The 19,753-nt window shown below is 43.9% G+C and overlaps 1 protein-coding gene across 2 annotated transcripts; it reads left to right on the top strand.

Annotated features, from left to right (window-relative positions):
• The first annotated feature begins 329 nt into the window (after window positions 1-329).
• mapkapk3 (MAPK activated protein kinase 3) lies at window positions 330-19,388 on the top strand. 2 transcript variants are annotated; one of them, XM_018744585.2, is made up of 11 exons: window positions 330-1,150; window positions 1,338-1,730; window positions 11,632-11,771; window positions 13,538-13,602; window positions 14,420-14,499; window positions 14,642-14,768; window positions 15,545-15,620; window positions 15,804-15,928; window positions 16,312-16,397; window positions 16,640-16,720; window positions 18,586-19,388. In XM_018744585.2, exons 2-11 carry the CDS (start codon window positions 1,431-1,433, stop codon window positions 18,739-18,741), a joined length of 1,236 nt encoding a protein of 411 aa, XP_018600101.2. In that variant the 5' UTR covers window positions 330-1,150; window positions 1,338-1,430; the 3' UTR covers window positions 18,742-19,388. The 2 variants fall into 2 exon arrangements, with proteins under 2 accessions (XP_018600101.2, XP_018600100.2); XM_018744584.2 differs by lacking the exon at window positions 330-1,150 and having other exon boundaries at window positions 1,253-1,730.
• The last annotated feature ends 365 nt before the right edge of the window (window positions 19,389-19,753 follow it).

Raw genomic sequence — 19,753 nt, forward strand, 5'->3', positions numbered from 1 at the left:
TTTATACAGGTAAAATAATTAGCTAACGATACCACATGTGATGGATCATCAGGCTTAAAGGATACATAAAGCTGTGTGTCATCGGCATACGAATGGAAATTCACATTGTGTTTGCGAATAATGTCACCCAATGGTAACATATAGAGTGAGAACAGTAATGGTCCCAACACAGAGCCCTGTGGCACACCATACTGAACCGTAGTCGAAATGGAGGGGTGCAGTCATCAGATTTCAATACAAATTGTTCACGGTTAGCTAAATACGATTCAAACCACTTCAGAACTTTGTTCCCTTTATTTAGTTTTTCTGTGCAAATTTTGTGTCACCAGAGGGGTCTCAAAAATGCATACACATTTGAGGTTTTCCACTCAACCCATTTACCACATTTGGAAGCGCTGAGATCGGGGGCCACCAATGTTGCCTTTGAACTGCACTTACTGCTGCTGAGCAAGGTATTTAAGAGTTAATCGCTCCAATAAAAAGTTTTTCTTTTGTCGTGTGAATACACTAAGACACTGCATTTGGTGTATTAGCTAGTAATAAGCCACACAATGAACACTCGGGTGTCTTTCCAGATGCTAATGCTCGAGCCACAGCAGCTGGAGCTCGGACTGGGGGGGGGCGGTTCCTCCGCACAGCTGTACCTTTAAGAGCGGAGCCTCGTGAGAAAGTTCAGTGGAGCGGCGGCAGCGCTCGAGGACGGAGCCCCGCGAGGCCACAGCAGCGCCGCCGTGACCTGAGCTGCGCTGGATTTCCGAAAACCACCTTTTATCTGGAGCCGCCCGTTACATTTTCTTGCCCTCGACATACGGATGGATTTTTATATTTTTCCCCGTATGACTTAACATTATACCCGTTTCGAGGAGTCTGATTTTAAAAAATACATATATAAATATATATATACACACACTGCAGACATTTAAACATTTAACTATTCGTTTCAGATAGATTTCGCTTCGCTTGATTAAATACTGTGTATGATTGCTGGACTTCTTAAACCGGAAAACTGAATACTTTTCTCCAGCGCTTCTCTCCTCCGTCAGTTTTTTTTTTTTTACGTGGGAATTTGCTGATCTCAGCATGTAATTTTGTATAAAATTTCTTCTGATTCAAAAGAGGACGCTGTGGAATGTGAAATGCGACCTAGACTGTGAGTATCACACTTACCTGTACCCTTCTACAAAACACAAGAGAGAAGTCTGGAAAAAAAAAAACGGTTTTATTAACAAAGTTAGAATTATCACAACAATATCAGCACTCGGAAAACGGGAGGTCCACACGAGGGCCAGTGCACTGGGCTCTTGACAACTTTTTTTTTTTTTTTTTTTTTTTTTAAGTGTCGTCTGGGGGACAAGACTGCTCATTCCCCCAGCGACACATTCCCTCCGGGCTCCTTGTTTGGAGGTGGGAGACACAAGATCTGCGCGAACATGCTCCACAATGGTGACAGTGACCAGAAGAAGCCCGACTCGGACAGCCCGAGCCCGAGTGGCGAAGAGGAGCCGGAAAAAAAGGGTACCGACGTCTCCAACAGTGCCACCCTGACCCACAGCAGAACGGACTGTCCCAGTGCCACGCATTTCGCCCTACCTGTCCTCCCAAAGCTCGAGTTCAAGCGCAACGCGGTCACGGACGACTACAAGATAACGAGTCAGGTCCTGGGTCTGGGCATCAACGGCAAGGTGCTGCAGTGCTACGACAAAAAGACGGGCGTCAAGTGCGCGCTCAAGGTACAGCTACCTGCCCGCTTGCCCGCTTGCCCACTTGACCGCCCCCCTCCGTGTTTGCGTGTACGTCCACTGCGTCCTACATGCGTGCTTTGCGTACCGTGCTCTCCGCTACATCCAGTTTACGTTCGCTGTGCGTGCCGTGCGTGCTGTGCGTCGGTCTACGTCCATTGTGCGTGCTGTGCGTGCGCTGGTCCTCCGTGACCCTATAGAAGCTGCTGTTCAGTCGAGGCCTACATTGATTTGCGAAACTGGCTTGCAAAGCTGATAAACTGGGAAACTTTGCCCTTCATTGCACTGTTATCAGACATCCTTTACTTCAAAGGGACTATTAAAATGTTCTACAAAGCATACGCGTAACGGATGCGACGGGCGGGACCTGAAAATATTTTGATTTCCTTAAATCGAAAAATTGCCACTGCTCAAAATGATCACATGATCTCTATAAACACTCTCCTTTACTTCATGTTTGACTCACTCCGTTGCTCACTCTCACATTCTTAACCACTTCTCCTGGTCAGGGTTGCAGTGGTTGGGGGCCTATCTCAGAATCATTGTGGGTACACCTTGGACAAGATACCAGTACATGACAACCTTATATTTTGGTTAGGAAATATATTGGTGTCAGTATTTTTCCTCCAGACTGCTTCTCTTACTTTTAAGGATGGCTGTGCTGGCAATTATGATAATGATTACGTGAGTTGAGTGATTCCGTCGAGGTAATTGTAGCCCTTTTTGTGCGAAGGCGAGTACGCGGGTCTATTGATTTCAAAGGTCTGAAATCTTTTCATTTGACTACCTTTACATATTTTCAATGTAGTGCTGTAACTCATGACCAGCACTGAAAGGAAATGTTCCCCTGTGCCTATGCAACGCTTTTGGAGCATGGAATGAAACACGGGCACGGGTTTATGGGCCTCGGGATACACGGAAATGGATGGAATGGAAAGAGGGCTGGGTGAAAGTCCTGTCCCGCATCACTGAGCCCAACATGGCCAGCTCGTGTTGCGTGCGTCCGTGCGCAGAGCTGAGTTGGCACTAAGACTCAGGTTTCCAAGAGGCCGGCGATCACCTCCCTATGAGCTGGCTTTATTTTGGGTGTGCGGTGGATACCTGTCATTGCGGTGGTCCAGAGGGGCAGATTTGCATACTCCTTTAAACCAAGCGATGCTTGGGGAATTTACAGTTAACAAGCATAAAGCCTGGGTCATAGTAATGCAGAAAGGATTTGAAGACTGTCATCGGAAAGAGTCCATCACATGATGGGCAGGCTGCCATAGAGCTGAGGGCCTCAGGGGAAGAGACTGTCGCTGCTTAGTAATACAGATGACAGTAGAATTCTTGAAAAGTGTGTTCTGTTGCGACTAAATGTTTTTTGTCTGTTTTCATATGGTGGTAATTTACAGTAATTTCAAACAAGGTGTCTAAATATGTTGCTGAATTTACAGGGAGGGAAATGTAAAGACAATATTAGGAGTCGGTTCCCTGGGCGGAAAGGAAAATGTTAAAATGATCCATTGACCGTGATCCAATTTTATTGGGAGATCATTAAAATTTTTAAAATGTATTTTAGCGCTGGTGCCTCAGCATTTGGTGTGTGGGTTTGGAAGTGAGTCTGAATCTGACTCGGTCTGTGTGGAGTTTGCATGTTCTTTCCTTGTTCGTGGGGGTTTCCTCCGAGTGCTTTGCTTTCCTCCCACAGTCCGAAGACGAGTTTCAGCTGGACTGGTCACTTGAAATTACCCTTTGTGTGTGTGTAAGTGAATGAGTGTGTGGTTGCCCTGCAACGGACTTCCATCCCATCCGGAGTGTACCCTGCCTTACACGCTGTGCTTTCAGGATTGGGTCCAGCCCACTGCGACCCTGCATTTGATAAGTGGATATTAATAACGGACGGAAGGAAATTTACAACTTCTCAGTACACACGCACCATCTGAAGCCGCCTGTCCCATACGGGGTCGCAGGGAGCCGGAGCCTAACCCGACAACACAGGGCAGGGGGCTGGAGGGGGAGGGGATACACCTAGGATGAGATGCCAGTCCGTCACAAGGCACCCCAAGCGGGACTCGAACCCTAGACCCGCCGGAGAGCAGGACCCGGTACAACCCACTACGCCCCCCCCCCCCCTTCTCAGTACAGGACTTATTAAATAAAGTATTGCAAATACAGCATACTTTTCTTTTTAAATATAATTTTAAAATTACAGTTGCAAACTTAATTGTAAAATCACTTGCAGTTATTTCTAATTCTGCAACAACTTTCTGAATCAAGTGTTTTTTGACACACAACACAGAGTAATTAATGCGATTAAAAATAGATTTATTACACCAACAGAGCTGTCCTGAGTTATATGTTGCATATGATCGAGACAAGGGCAAAAGAGATTTGATATTCATTGCTATTCATTATGAAGCCAATATGTTTTGTTGATTAATTAATCCCTGAGGATGCTTTCTGAAAGAGTTTAAGACCCGAGTCAACACTACATGGCGTAGGGACAAATGAAGGACACAACCAAATATTAAAGAATTTAGCAGCCAATTTCATTCCTTTTTGTGCATTTTTTTTTTTTTCTCATGAGCACTAAATTGATGTCTGTGTGGAGAATTTTGTCATGAAGACATGATCTGCACATTCCTCTTCCCATCACCCGTCTTATGCACCTGCTCAGATATACCGCATTTACAATATCCAAGACTGTAACTCAGGAGTCAGAGAGCAGCTGGCACGGTGCTGAGTTGGATCAACTCACTGTTTCCAGTAAAGTCAGCTGTACCACCAGGGTTTCTCACAGCTTTTGTCATAAGACTTTCTGAGGACAGTGATGTTTCACAACTTCAAAGTCTTGATAGTGCTGGGGACTAAAATAAATGGAGAGGACTTTCTGTCGCTGCGAATGTGAAAAGGAGGCATAATGATCCATACCACTACCATAAAATAAAAATGACAGATTCTTATTTTTTAACCTTTTGTGTGAAGGTTTGCATTCATGCAAAATGTTTCTTACACTATCTTGTGGTGTAAGGTTGGTGTGCAAAGCTGTCTTATCTCTTGTCTTTGTTTGTAGATGCTGTGTTCCTGTATTCCACCTCAGTACAGTATGTTTTGGAGAGATAGGCACACAAAGCCCTCACACAGAAAACCGCCGGCGTATAGTCATCACTATGTTTTATCATCCTTCAAACAACCGAGTGCAGAGTAATAAAGGAGAGGGGATGATTGGTTGTCAAGCACCGTTTCTTTTAATTAAATACATCGCTGACTACTAATTGCAATGTATAAGGGACAGCTCTATCCACTCTTTGGGTCTGGAAGGAAGCCATTTATTTGATTTGAGAAAATTAGTTTGGTTTGGATATTTTTTTTTTATATGAGCAATTGCCTGGCAGATGTCTTGCCCTTTGAGACCATCTGTTTACTGACTGGGCATCTTCTGGCTGGGTTCCATCCAAGGGGGTTTTTCCTGTTTTGCCATATGAGGGAACCCAAATTTTTAGAGTGAGCTTCACTCATTTAAGTATGTTTTTGTCCTCAGTGACAGAATGACTACAGAAAAGTCAGACCTTGTTTTTAAAGGCTGTAAAGCATGTGAGTCCGTTTAGTCAGTAATTTCGCACATTGGGTTAAAAATAGTGTAGAATTGCTGACGTTTAAATTGTAACGTATTTGAATCAACTTTTAGTTTCTTTTATTTCTTTCTGCCATTGACCCATACAAGTTTTGACTGTTTTTCTAGTGAATATTTGAAAAATATCTGAAAAATGTAAATTCTTTGATATTCCACCTCAGCCTTAAAAAGCTTCACCCTAGCTCAGATACAGATTATTTAATTTTGGATTGTAATGCATATCTGTTTGCATTTTTTTTGCACCTCTCAAAATTGTTTTATTATTTTTCTTTGTTGGAAAGTATTAGTATTAGAAAAATGTTACAACTCTTTTCAGGCCAGTAATGTGGAGAATTTATTATTTCATCCTTCTTCTTGTTTTTCGGAGGATGTATTCCTGGTAAATTTAAGCGCAGCTACCCACCTACAGCATAAACATCCCAGTGATTCTGTTGCTTTAGATATAACTATCCAGTCCCTTTGACAGTCTAATACTGTACCCCCCCACACATAAACACACACAAACTTCTAATCCCTCAGTCTGCCTCTTCTGCCTCTCGGTCTTCCTTTGCTTCCTGTAATCAGGGCTGTATTCTCTCTGGAGTGCACTAGATGATAGATTATAATACCGGTGCTTTCAAAATCAAATGACACCCCTGGTTTTACCTACTCTCTGTAGGCAGTGATTGTTTCCTGCTGCTACCCATGCAGAGGTGTGTGTTTGTTTCAGTGGTCGAAGTAGGCCGCAATCTTACTCTTGTTGTGGCATCTGCAAAACCTACTGTTTATTTTCTTAACTACTGGTAATAGGTACTCCATGTGATTTAAGGTAGTTCCTTGTTGTGGAATTTATTCTGAATGCTTCTTTCCAAAATGCCGTACACAATACATGAGATTTCCATTTTTACATTTATTTCAACCATTTAATTTCACTATACAGGGGTGTGGTGGCACAGCGGGTTTGGCCCTTGCTTGCTCTCTGGTGGGTCTGGGGTTTGAGTCCCGCTTGGGATGCCTTGTGGCGGACTTGCATCCCATCCTGGGTGTGTCCCCTCCCGCTCCGCTCTTCCACCCTGTGATGCCGGGTTAGGCTCCGGCTCACTGCGACCCCGCTTGGGACAAGCTGTTTCGGTCAATGTGTGACTGTGTGTGTATTTTAGTCGTTATTAATGTGAAGTAACCTAATTGTGACCAAATTTCACTGTTTGTTTTTTTTGTGGAAAAGTTTCTGAAAAGTCACATTTGGAGCCTATGCGAAGTTACGAAAGGAAGTTACGAAAGGTAAAGCACAGAGGTTCTTGATTCTTGCTCTGTTGTAGTGGAACGACCTCCCCCTCTCCCTCAGAACTGCTGAATTTTTGTCCACATTTAAAAAGGGTCTTAAAACTCATCTCTTCCAGACTCACTTCACCCATGATCTCTTAAGGTCATGTAAGGTATAAATGTTCATGATCATGTGCAGAGCAGTCCTTTACAAAGCCACTCCTGCGATGTAACATGAATATTTATATGTATGTAAAAAAAAAAACTACTAGGAAGGTGATTAGGAATCGGCGACATTCTGGTAAAGTTTTATGCAGCTACTTGTGTGATACACATGCATATGGTGAAGGAAATTAACTGTTCTTAAGAATCACACATCTGCAGCTATGTCTCTTTCTCCTAATGTAATGCACAAATTGTATTGTCTGTGAGATGTATGTTGCTTTGGAGAAAAGTGTCTGCTAAATGAATAAATGTAAATGTAAGTTTATCTATAGGTTCTGTTGTGTAGCCACTGGAGACCAAAGAACCTTTACTATTACAAGAACTGAGCCACAATAAATCACAGTATTTTCCATATCCCTTCCTCATTTCCCTTGTTAAAAACTGTTCCTTCCTTCACGTAAAAAAACCAAAGCGGACACTCTTTACTTCTCATTACCCTGGAAAACATGTGAGATTGTGGTCACTGTTACCTACATTTACACTCTCAACAGGTCCCACATGATCATGTTACATTCTCACACCATAATGTACTTTCCCGTGATTAAAACATTTTTTGTTTGTTAAATGCTGTATTTCTGTATCTCTCATTAAAACAGCGTTACCTCATCTACTCCTGAGCTAAACCATCAGCTCTGTCTATTCTCAAACTTACCCAAGGTTTTTCCCCTCTAACACACCTCTAATCTTTTCTCCACAGTCTTATCTATTTACATTTACCTTCTATTGGGAATTGGGGCTGTCAAATGATTAACACACTGCTACTTGTAAAACAAGCCAGGTTTAAGTGTTTTCGATCTCTGTTATGTATTTCTTTCACGCTATACGTTGTCTCTGTCAAACATCCCTCTTATCAGTTTTTGCCTTATTTTTCTCTTTTCGTGTTGTAAGCCGGAGATACAAGCTGCACTGCGCTAATTAAAGTATAATATATAAACTACTTCTTTTTATTAAAAGCAAAATTTATAAGAATGTCAACCATGATCTGGCCACTACTATTTCGTGACTGTATTGTCATCATCTATGCACTATATCTAGGGACAGTGTTATTGGAGAACTCCACCGTATAGTGAAAGACAAGAGGTCGCTGTGTTACTTCACATTTAATAAACATTAATAAGTTCCTAGAGTTTTGTCTATATTTATTGAGAGTTGCCTTGAATAATTTAAACTATGAGAATACAAGTACGAATCCAACCCTCACATGCCGTTCTCTGGAAGTGTATCGTCTACGGTGGTAAAGGCTGTAGGTCTCAAAGGACACAGGTTGAGAAATGTGACCTTTATCAGAAGATAAAGGCAAGTCATTTACTGCACGAACAAGGGCTGTTTCAGTGCTCTGTTCTTGGACAAAAGCCAAGGCTCTTTTCTTTCCTTTTTCATTAATTTTGAATTAGTTGAGGATGGACTGTTATTTCGCTGCCAAAACTGTCCTCAGCGCTTTTGATGAAAAGTCCTTTTCTCGGTGACACTGAAAATCAAGAAGCCAGTTTTTTATGTTTCTCTCTGTTGTAAGCTTTCAGAGGCAGGAAATACTTTTGTGAAATACTTAAGTTATGGAATTTTGAAATGGAAATAGGCCTGGAATTCTCTTCGGTTCCCTCATGTTTTATTATCTGTTTTCTTCTGACAGTATTTTTGTAACCTATCTGTGTGAGATGGTTTCAGATGGGCAAAATTATACATATAAACACAGTGCGTTTACCGTCACGTTCATATTTTGACTTTTCTTTGCGTGCTGAAGCTCGGCAGTGGAAAAGGCAGGAAGAGAAGGGTTCAACGAGGAGTTTTGCGTGCATTGTATCGCTCAAGGAAAATTCACTCTGGGTAAAACTGCCCTGAAGCAGAAGTGACGTGCTGCAGTCATGGAAAGTGTTTGTCATTATGGACTTGGAACTTACAGTATGTCATCACTATGTTTTTAAAAGCCATGAAGAGCCACAGAAGGCTGAGCTTAGGTTGAGTCCTCCAACAGGGGCCCACCCCCATTACAAAGTCTTTATAGAGCTACCAGTCCAGACTGGGGTCCAGCTGCTGGGCTTTGGTTTCCTTGTAAACACCAGGTCACGGGCTGTCAGTTCCCAGAAATATTTGGTGACGGAAGACTTGCTGTATGCCAAGGTCCCGCGCCTATTCCAGGGTCAGGAATGTGCACTGCGCTTCAGCAGGAATCGTCTACGACCGAAACGGTGAGGCATAGCAGAGACCCAGGGCATGCGTTTCATTCTAACCAACGAACTCTAAAAATACGTATATTCACCATTGCACCGTGAATAACGCAGTTCTAACAGTTCAGGCGCTGTTATTTACTTTCTATTTTTTTGTACTTCTCACAAAAATCAAATGTGACCGGTTGTCTGTAATACTTCATTGCATGTCCAATCGAACATGCTGCACTTGCCATCTACCACTTGGACGCATGGACAAATGCAGGCGACCTACTGATGACTGGAGTGCTATAAATACATTTACAAACCCTTTCCATCCCTTCCCTTTCAACCCCCACCCCCAGTGGGCGGATAATGGTTTGCGTTCACTGGTGTGGAACTCCCAGCCATAACTGACAACTGAAACAGCCCAGCCTCGCCCTGAAGTCTGATCTATAGGACACCATTAAAAATTAATAGTAGCTCATATATCAGTGCAGTCAAGGGTGTGTTGAAACAAGATAAAAAGCAAAAAATTAAAAATTACCTCTAAGAACACAAAAAACACTCAGTTCTCATATAAAAGGGGTCCTATACACCTAAAAACTGTTACAATAACTAGAAAATGTACACTTTTTCATATAATGGACTTATTATTCAGCACAACTGAATTTTGGGATTTTGTATGATCCCTTTACTTCCGCAACAGGTGGGGAAAAAAAGTGGTATAAGAGTGCCAGTTGCCTCATGCGTATGCATCTTTTGTGTCATTCAACATTTTACAAGAGCACATTCAAATGTGTCTCAATGCCACACTTTCAGGCTACCTTGCATGCTGGTACAAAGGAGCCCAGTCAGAGAAACAATTGTAAAAATGTGTGCAATAAAATTATTAATAAAAGAAAGTTCTCCACATTGCATTATTTCACCGCAAAGCTTTTGAACGAATTAAAGCCGCTCTGTGGGCAGTGCAGCTTCTATACGGTTTTCAGTCTGTCTGACAACTTGGTATAAGGACCGTTTGATTAAAATCAATGATGAAACATTAGCAGCGTAGTCTTTCAAAACTGGAGAAACTTTCTTTCGCTGGATCTTTGCGTTTCCTCTGTGAGTGTATCTTTAATGCCGTTGTTTGGTTCACAAACACCACACTCAGCTCAGATGATAAAAACTTAGTTTAAAATGAGTAAACGGGAGCTCACAGAAAACACGCTCTGCACTCCACAATCACTGCAGTAAAGCAGTCCTTTATCAGCGATGGCTTTTAAATTTGAAAAGGAAACCAAAACCTGTCCTGCCCAGGATGTACTCCTCTCTGTCTTGCACCCATTGATTCCAGGATAGGCTCCAAACCCTCATGACCCTGATCAGGAAAAGTGGTTTATGAAAATGGATGGATGGATGGATGGATGGATGGTAATAAAACCAGACTAAAAAGACTGTATTTTCACCAGAGGAGAAAAGCTCTAGCTCTCCAGAACCTCTGTTGCTCAAACTGTGAACGGTAAAATATAAATAATTGGCTAATTATTGATAATGATTGAATGCAAACACAGTGTTAAATGACAAGCTAGAAATATTTTTTGTTACAAATATTATAAAATGTATTTGTGGTACCATTATCATGCATAAAAATGCCTCTAATTTTGGTATTTTACTGATTTTTTTTGGTGATATGTTTTATATCCAGGAACCTATTTTTTCCATAAGAATAAGTATTTCGACCCTCTCAAGGTCAGAGTTTGCCATGGAAGGTGATGTGAAGAGTCAGGGGGGTGTGGTGGTGCAGCAGGCTTGGCTGGGTCCTGCTCTCTGGTGGGTCGGGGGTTCGAGTCCTGCTTGGGGTGCACTGCGACAGACTGGCATCCCATCCTGGGTGTGTCCCCTCCCCCTCCAGCTTTGCACCCTATGTTGCCGGGTTCGGCTCTGGCTTGCCACGACCCCGCTCGGGACAAGCGGCTTCGGCGTGTGTGTGATTATGTGAAGAATAGGTGTACAGCTTCCCAAAAAGAAGTTGGCTTTTCTGGTTATAGCTTGCAGGTACTTTTAATGTCCTGACAGAGGCTAAAAGAGCATGCTTTGATTTCTATTTGTTGTGCAAATCATTAGCTAAAACACAGCTTTGTTCTCTTCCAAAGCTTGTAAGTTGAGGGGTTGATGTGTAATGAAGAAGCTACCCCCTCATCCCTGGTTTGCCCTCATCTTGCAATCCTCCTTGTTCTTGCAGCCCGAGTGCTGCTCTCCCTAGGAACGTCTCACAGGAGTCTCTCCCAGGGTCAGGACTATCTATGCAGCGATGGGTTCTACGCGGCTTCCGAACAGCCTTTGAGCAGCTGCAGAACTCGGATTAGACGCATCTGTCACGTCTAAAGTGACTGATCTTCTTAACAGAAAGGAAATTAATCAACGCCTTCAATAAAATTGATTTAGTCACTTGCTGGCCATTAATTATAATGGTGATAAATATTTTGAGGGGTTTGGGTCAGCTCAGTATCCTAGAAAACAAAATGCTACCTTATAGTTGAAGGTAAATACTCAAACAGTTGTGTACTTGAGGTCTATGGCTCTGTGTATGTCAGTCATGTGGTCTTGCCCTTTAAGCCTTATTATTATTATTATTATTATTATTATTAGTATTATTAAGATGTTTCTCTACTTGGAGCAGATCCTGTATGACAGTCCCAAGGCACGGCGTGAAGTGGAGCTGCACTGCCATGCATCAGGAGGCCCCTACATTGTGCAGATTCTCAACCTCTACGAGAACATGCACCACGGCAAGAAATGCCTCCTCATCATCATGGAATGGTGAGAATCTCCTGCTTCTCCACGGATGCCCGACTCAACGCGCTCGTTGCCTCACTCTCTCCAAAGTCACTTTGAATTTATCCGCATACAGCACGTCCTTCTGTTAAACCGTTTGCCCTTAAAGTGTGCTGTTGTAACTATCAAGATATCTCGCGAGGGTATATTGTAAATTACACATCTGTGCTTCGTAACATTTCTCAGACGCACCGCCTGAAAACCTGCTACACTTGTCCAGTTCTTCGTTACACGTCGTGTTCGTGAAAACAGCTATCTCATTGACGTCGAACACGATCAAGCTCTCTATAGGAAATTTTCGGACAGAGCAAAACATCTCCATTATTCTGAGGGTATTTTAGAGATATTTTCTTAACAGTCACACATTCATCAGCAGATGAAGGAAGGATGTGATAGTGACACATATGGCTTTCAGTGCTACAATAAGGGAAATACCTAAAAAACTGTCATGACGTAATCAGCAGTGCAGTAACAGAGAAAACCCAAATTGCAGAGGTGAAGTAGAGGAAGACAAAAGCTGTTTGTTGTTTTAGTTGTGAAAAGTGTCGGTGGGCTGATCCCACCTACACACACCTCCTCCCTGTGGTCTGTTATTTCAGCGCCATGAGGTCAGTGAAAGGGCCACTGTGTGCATAGATGTAGCAGAGAATCAAATTCGATGTTCGTGGAAAGTGAGCGGTCTGTTGTGTCCCATTGAGATTTTTTGATTTGCCATGTACACACACACAAGTTTACATATTTAGCAGGTGCTTTTCTCCAAAGCGTTGGGGGGGACAGTGGTGCAGCGGGCTTGACCAGGTCCTGCTCTCTGGTGGGTCTGGGGTTCAAGTCCTGTTTGGGGTGCCTTGCGACAGACTGGTATGCCATTCTGGGGGTGTCCCCTCCCCCTCCAGCCTTGTGCCCCGTGTTAGGCTCCAGTTCACCACAGCCCCACTCGAGACAAGCAGCCTCAGCCAATGTGTGTGTGTTTTCTCCAAAGCGACTTCCAATGAGCTCTATGTAGTCAGCTCACACACCTTATTCGCCAAGGTTACTTAGAATGTACTGTACACTACTTACAATGGGTCACTCATCCATACATCAGTGAAACACACTCTCTCTGTCACTCACACACTATGGGTGAACCTGAACAGCATGTCTTTGGAGTGTGGGAGGAAACCAGAGCACCCAGAGAAAACCCACACAGACATGGGGGGAACATGCAAACTCCACACAGACTGAGCAGGGATCAAACCCATGTTCTCTCCCACCACCCGGGCCCTGTGAGACAGCAGCGCTACTCGCTGTGCCACCGTGCTCGCGCACGCACGCGCGCGCGCGCGCACACACACACACACACACACACACACACACACACACACACACACACACACACACACACACACACACACACACACACACACACACACACACACACAACGACAGGGCTAGTTTCCAAGCAAACAGGAAATGTCTGCTGTTAAGTCTCGGGGGAGCTGAATATTCACAGCAGGGGTATTTGTGGACGCGTGTCTGTCTGTGTGTGTGACCGAGAGACATTTTCTGTATGAATATGTATAACTGTGCCCTTCAGGATTTTTATTAGGTTCATTCTTCATTGAATACAAAATTGTTATTAGAATTGTACTCGCATTCATTCATCACAATCAGGCCGACATTCCGGGCAACTAAGACTACTCTTGTGTGTGTGTGTGTGTGTGTGTGTGTGTGTGTGTGTGTGTGTGTGTGTGTGTGTGTGTGTCTTTTCCTAGCATGGAGGGGGGAGAACTCTTCAGCCGAATTCAAGCTCGTGGAGACCAGGCCTTTACAGAAAGAGGTGAGTGTGTGTCTGGGAAGGGTGGAGAAGGGAGGAGGAGGAGGGGCGGCTGAGCTGGCTGACGGAAATTCCAGGGAACACCTAAGCCGTGGTTGAGCTGGAGAGATATGTGGACATGTGATGTTGATACAATTAAAAAATGGAAATGTGGTAACTACTCTGAATCCACCGTGATGTGAATTTTTCTACGATCCCTCGGTGTTTCTCAGTGTTCTGCGAGCCGTGCTGTTCCATGCGTCATGAGGCTCATCGCTCCATAATGTTCAGTGTTCCTTCTTATTTTTACCACGGTCAGTATAATATGACGGAGGGCGTGGTGGCGCAGTAGGTTGGACCGGGTCCTGCTCTCTGGTGGGTCTGGGGTTCAAGTCCCGCTTGGGGTGCCTTGTGATGGACTGGTGTCCTGTCCAGTGTGTGTCCCCTCCCCCTCCAGCCTAATGCCCTCTGTTGCTGGGTTAGGCTCTGGCTCCCCGTGACCCCCTATGGGACAAGCGGTTCAGATGGTGTGTGAGAGCACATAAATCACAGACCATGTTTCTCTATGGTCTGTGATTTATGTTCATCAGAGTGCAAACTTCTATAGACCATCATGTTCTTTGCTTATTGTCTCATGCTGCTCTGGCTCCCCGTGACCCCGTATGGGACAAGCGGTTCAGATGATGTGTGTGTGTGATGTGTGACGTGTGCTCTGTGTCCCTCTCCGACATTTCCCGGTGCAGTGTGTTGTGTATCGTGATGTGCTGCGGTTTCTTAACGTCACGACACCCTGATTTCTGCACTGTGAGTGACACCGTCTTCTGTGGATGTCATCTGTCAGAAGCGGCACAAATCATGCGAGATATCGGGACGGCCATTGACTATCTCCATGACATGAACATCGCCCATAGGGATGTCAAGGTGAGACCAGAAAGCAGAGTGTAGCAGCCGTCAGGCATCATAGTGCATCTTTCCCCTGCGGCGCGGCATCGGTGGATTAAGCAATAATCTGATAGACGGAGCAGGAAGTAACAATGTGCCGCTTCTTTATCTCTCCCATCAGCCTGAGAACCTGCTATACACCAGTAGTAACAGCAATGGGGTCCTCAAGTTGACGGACTTTGGTTTTGCAAAGGAGACCACCCTGCACAACCCTCTGCAGACCCCTTGCTACACGCCGTACTATGTAGGTAGGTGTTTCGAGAGCCGCGGGAGGGTTGTGCTCACCATCCAGAGTGAAAAGGGTGTATCGTGAAGAACAGAACTGCTCCCAGCTATTTACAAGACTTGATCAACCGCTACACCCCAACCAGACCCTTCGCTCGTCTACTTCTGCTCGCTTGGTGGTCCCGCCGCGCACAAAAGGTAAAGCTCGGAGGTTCTCGGTTCTGGATCCGTTGTGGTGGAATGACCTTCCCCTGTCACTCAGAACTACGGAAACTCTTGTCTATTTTCGAGAAGGGTCTGAAAACTCACCTTTTCCAGATCCACTTCGCCCAAGATCTCTCCAGCTCAGTTACGGTGTGACTGTTCACGCATCGTAACTCCATAAGCGTCCCCAGATACAACCTTTATTCAGCCACTACTCTGGCATTGTACTTGCTTATTTGTGTATCTTATAATATTAAAAAAAAAAAAAAATTGGTGGGAGGGTATCAGGATTTGTCTATCCTGTGTTTTATGCACCTACATGAATGATGAACCTCAGTGCAGCAAGTGGTAGGGAACAAACTAGGTTTGCTTGAGACCTTCTTGTCTGCAGCTATGTCTCCTTCCCTTAATGTAATGCATAAATTGTACTTTTGCTGAGATGTACATCGCTTTGAACAAAAGCGTCTGCTAAATGAATAAACGTTAATGTAAATGTAAGAAGCCCTCAAGAAGGACAGCAGTGGAGGCTACATGTGGACTGTTTACACTGCATAGTTCCATTCGTTGTCTCCTTGTGCGTGTCTTTCTCTGTCAGCTCCTGAGGTGCTTGGCCCGGAGAAATATGACAAGTCTTGTGATATGTGGTCTCTTGGCGTCATCATGTACATCCTGTGAGTACAGACCATGTCCTTATCTGACTTTCCTGCGAGCGCATAAAAACCGATGACGTGAGAAAGCACCTTGTATCTTTTGAAGTCAAACTACTGTCTCCACCCTTGCCTCTGGATCTTCTCCCACACCTTGAAATTTTAATGAAACCATAGCAGTATCTGCTCCGTGTCACCCTCTTCTAGGCTGTGTGGCTTCCCTCCCTTCTACTCCAACACGGGCCAAGCCATCTCCCCTGGAATGAAACGACGCATTCGGATGGGCCAGTATGAGTACCCCAACCCCGAGTGGGCAGACGTGTCCGAGGAAGGTGCTAATGAAAGGATTTCGGGGGGTTTACATAAAACTGGGAAGTACCCATCATCTTATAACCATCAATGCAGTAATGCTGTAAAAATCTTTCGGACCCTAGAATTAAAAGCCCTGAAGCACATCTCCTGCAGCCTGGATGTATTCCCTGCATAAGCATTGTCTGAACATGCCCTTCATCACCAGTGTGTATTTGCCTGTCCAGTGGGAGGGTCAGCTCCAAAACAGTCTAACATTACACAGGCTGTAATGATAAAGTGGCACCACGGTCACTGCGGTCAGTAGAAAACGGGATAGACTGGGGCCAGAGCAGTCATCAGATCTGTGATACTGTACCTTAGATGTTTCTAACAGCTGTATGATTCTGACTCTTCGCCCCACCAGCCAAACAACTCATCAATCAGCTGCTGAAGACCGATCCGAACGAGAGGATGACCATCACCCAGTTCATGAACCACCCTTGGATCAATGTACGTCCCACAGCTGCCCCTGATAGTCGGGCGTTTGTGACGCTTGTTCCGGACGCTGTTGCACACATTCACTTCAGCCCCATTGCACTCGAGTTCAGGCGTACCTTGCTCGAGGTTGCAACAGCAGTGACTCACCTGAGATGCTGACCTGGCAGTTATCATCTTACACATCTGGCATGACAAAGGCATGCGGGCACTTCCGTGAGCAGGGTTCCTTTCTGTTATCTTTATTATCCTTACAGCAATCAATGGCGGTTCCCCCAACTCCACTCCATACCACTCGAGTTCTCACAGAGGACAGGGAGCTGTGGGATGATGTAAAGGTGAGTGATGACACTGCCACCTGCTGGCCATATGCTGAAATGCCTAAATTTTGGGAGAGTCCAAGTAATTGCAGCTGTTTCGTTTTCTTAAACTTTCTGAAATTATTATCTGGGGTTAAACACTGCAGCAACACATAATAAGGAGAGACAGTACATCTCTCCTTTACAATCTTCCCAGCCATACTAAGATGCAATAACAAAGATAAAGCAGCAGCAAAGATAGCGCCTGGCGGTTTCGAAGTGTCTGCTGGATGGCCTGAAGCCTTAGTGCTTGAAATATTTTCATATTCCACTCATAGTGCTGGAGCCATGGGGGTCGGTCCCATGAACCAATTGGGAAAGCCATCTGTGAATAATTTCAACACTTAGCCCTTAAAAAGCTACCAGTCTTCAACATGGTTTTGAAAAAACAGCAGATTTATATTGACAGTATCTTAGAAATAAACATTGAAGATATACATTGTCACTCACTTTTCAGTAAAAATATCATTACCGTACTAGAAACATCCAGGTACTATGTTCATGTGTCACATGTATTTATTTTTTAAATTCCCTATATAGGAAAAATGTGAAATACTGAGCAAATACTTCTAAACATCTCAGTCCACTATGAATAATAAGATATTGTAAAATTTTAATTAGGGTTACATTTATTTATTTAGCATATAAGCAACTTCCAAGGAACTCTATGTAGTGTTATCAGTTCACACACCTTATTCACCAAGGTGACTTACACTGGGTTACACATCCATACTTCACTGGAACACACTCTCTGCATCACTCACACACCCTGGGTGAACCTCAGCAGCATCTCGTTGGACTGTGGGAGGAAACCCATGCAGACACAGGGAGAACATGCAAACTCCACACAGACCGAGCGGGGATCGAACCCCCGGTCTCTCGCACCACCGAGGTGATGTGAGACAGCAGCGCTACTTACTGTGCCGCCCCCTGGATTTGGGTTAGGGTTACGTTAGGGTTAGGTTAGAGTTAGGGTTAGGATTATGTTAGGATTAGTTTAGGGTTAGGTTACAAGTTAGGTTAGGGTTAGGGTTACCTTAGGGTTAGGTTACTGTTAAATTAGGGTTAGGTTAGCGTTAGGGTTATTTTAGGTTTAGGGTTACGTAAGGGTTAGGATTATGTTAGCGTTAGGTTAGTGTTAGGGTAGGGTGAGGGTTACGTTTGTTTTAAGTTACAGTTAGGTTAGGGTTAGGTGAAGGTTATTTTAGGGTTAGGGCTATGGTTAGGTTTAGGGTTACAGTTAGTGTTAGGGTTAGGATACATGTTTCTTGTATATTCAAATGCTTGTCATGGTTACAGACAATATTTAATTAAAATTTCATTCTTTCATCAAGTTAAGATTCAAGAAGAAGGCAAGATGAGATGATGTTTTGTTTTTCATACCTTAAAAATGCTGTTTTCTCTGTAACCCCTATAACAGCATGGGTTCTCATTACTGTAACAGGATCTTGTAAAAAAATCTTGAGGTGGTTCAGATGAAATGATTCATCGCTCAGAAAGACGTTAAAGGGATTAAGATGATGTAACCAAATTCTTGCTAAATCATCATAACACATGACCCGGAAGTGGGTTTATCCAGGTCTTTGAGCTCTTTTAAACTTTACTGCGTTGCAGTGTCCCTGAGAGCAGTTAGGCCAAACTCAGGTACAACGATGTAAAGTCCTGTACAAAAATACAATCGTATTTCCTCTGTATAGACACTGTTGCAGCCTCATATTAAAGTAGAATAATAAATAACAAAGAAATGTATTAATGATTATATACATTCTTTCCTAGTGTCAAAACATTGTTTTTCATATTTATCCTGTTCTTTAACCTCTGTTTGGCTATGATGCCCCTTGCAGGAGGAGATGACCAGTGCCTTAGCCACCATGCGTGTGGACTATGACCAGGTGAAGATCAAAGACCTGGACACATCCAGCAACCCCCTGCTCAACAAGAGACGCAAGAAGGCGGCCGCAAGGGGAAAATCTGGAAGCCCCGTTTGTAACAACCAGTGAGGGAATGTGGGCAAACAGGAGGAATGAGTCGGGCTCTTTTCCGATGGAGCACCATGTCAGCAGAGGGAAGGTGCGAAAGAAGGTAACTGGCACTTTGGGAAAGCAGCAGTGAAGAGAAACCTAGAAAGCTCAATAATAAGAGTCCACATGGAAAGAAAGCTTCAGCACAAGTGACCGCATGAAGATACGTAAACTCTGTGCCTCGTATTTGAAATCAGCCGCACTTCACGCTCCTCCAAAGGGCTCATTTACCACGTTATTTATCGTCTGCGCTCACGCTCAGCCTCCTTTCTTAGCCAGTCCAACCCCAGCCTCCAAATCATGGATTGGCATTCAGAAGAAGGAGAAAAGCACTAACCCGCCCCAGCCTACTTGACTCCCCTCTCCATCCCCTGTGATATCTTGAGTGGACTTGGCCTTCTCGGGTTCTGGGATGAGCTCTCGCAGTGTATCGGGACTTCTTTTCTCCGCACCCAGGCTCCCTGCCAGCACAACACTCCACACTCATACCATCTGGGTTATTATGGAGACATGCACTTATTGCTGTTGTTACCCCTTAGTCATTTCTCAGGAATTAGAAGATATTAAAGATTTTTTAAAGAATGCTTTGCATCTAGTGTTTTTTTTTTTTTTTTTCTTTCGGCTTTCACATCTGATGACTTTGTTGAATAGTGACATTTGATGATGTGTTCGTTGAACACAACACAACACAACAAAGCTGTAATGAACAGAGTGAAAAAAAATTATACTAAGTTGAAACTGAAAAAACTGGCGGTACTCCACATTTACACCCCATCAGTAGACACCAAGATATTCAGTGTTGAAGGTATAAATACTCTCATGTTTTTATCTGTTACGCCATAGGATTTTTGCTAAGCACGTGCTGCTGAAACAACAGCGCATCTTCGAATGATGCCATTTGCTTCCACAGAGCAGTGCATGACTGGTTTATAGTTTTCATCCACATGACGACCTCTTTTTTCTCCAAAAATTGCCACATTTCTGAGCTTAA

Source organism: Scleropages formosus, chromosome 22 (assembly GCF_900964775.1).
Source record: "Scleropages formosus chromosome 22, fSclFor1.1, whole genome shotgun sequence".
In the NCBI taxonomy this organism is placed as follows: domain Eukaryota; kingdom Metazoa; phylum Chordata; class Actinopteri; order Osteoglossiformes; family Osteoglossidae; genus Scleropages; species Scleropages formosus.

What these genes read in the sequence shown, in the direction of transcription:
- mapkapk3 (XM_018744585.2), top strand. Translation starts at nt 1,431, where the DNA reads ATGCTCCACAATGGTGACAGTGACCAGAAGAAGCCCGACTCGGACAGC. An exon ending in TCGCCCATAGGGATGTCAAG is followed by an intron (nt 14,500 to 14,641) that starts GTGAGACCAGAA and finishes CTCTCCCATCAG; the next exon opens with CCTGAGAACCTGCTATACAC. An exon ending in AGCTGTGGGATGATGTAAAG is followed by an intron (nt 16,721 to 18,585) that starts GTGAGTGATGAC and finishes TGCCCCTTGCAG; the next exon opens with GAGGAGATGACCAGTGCCTT.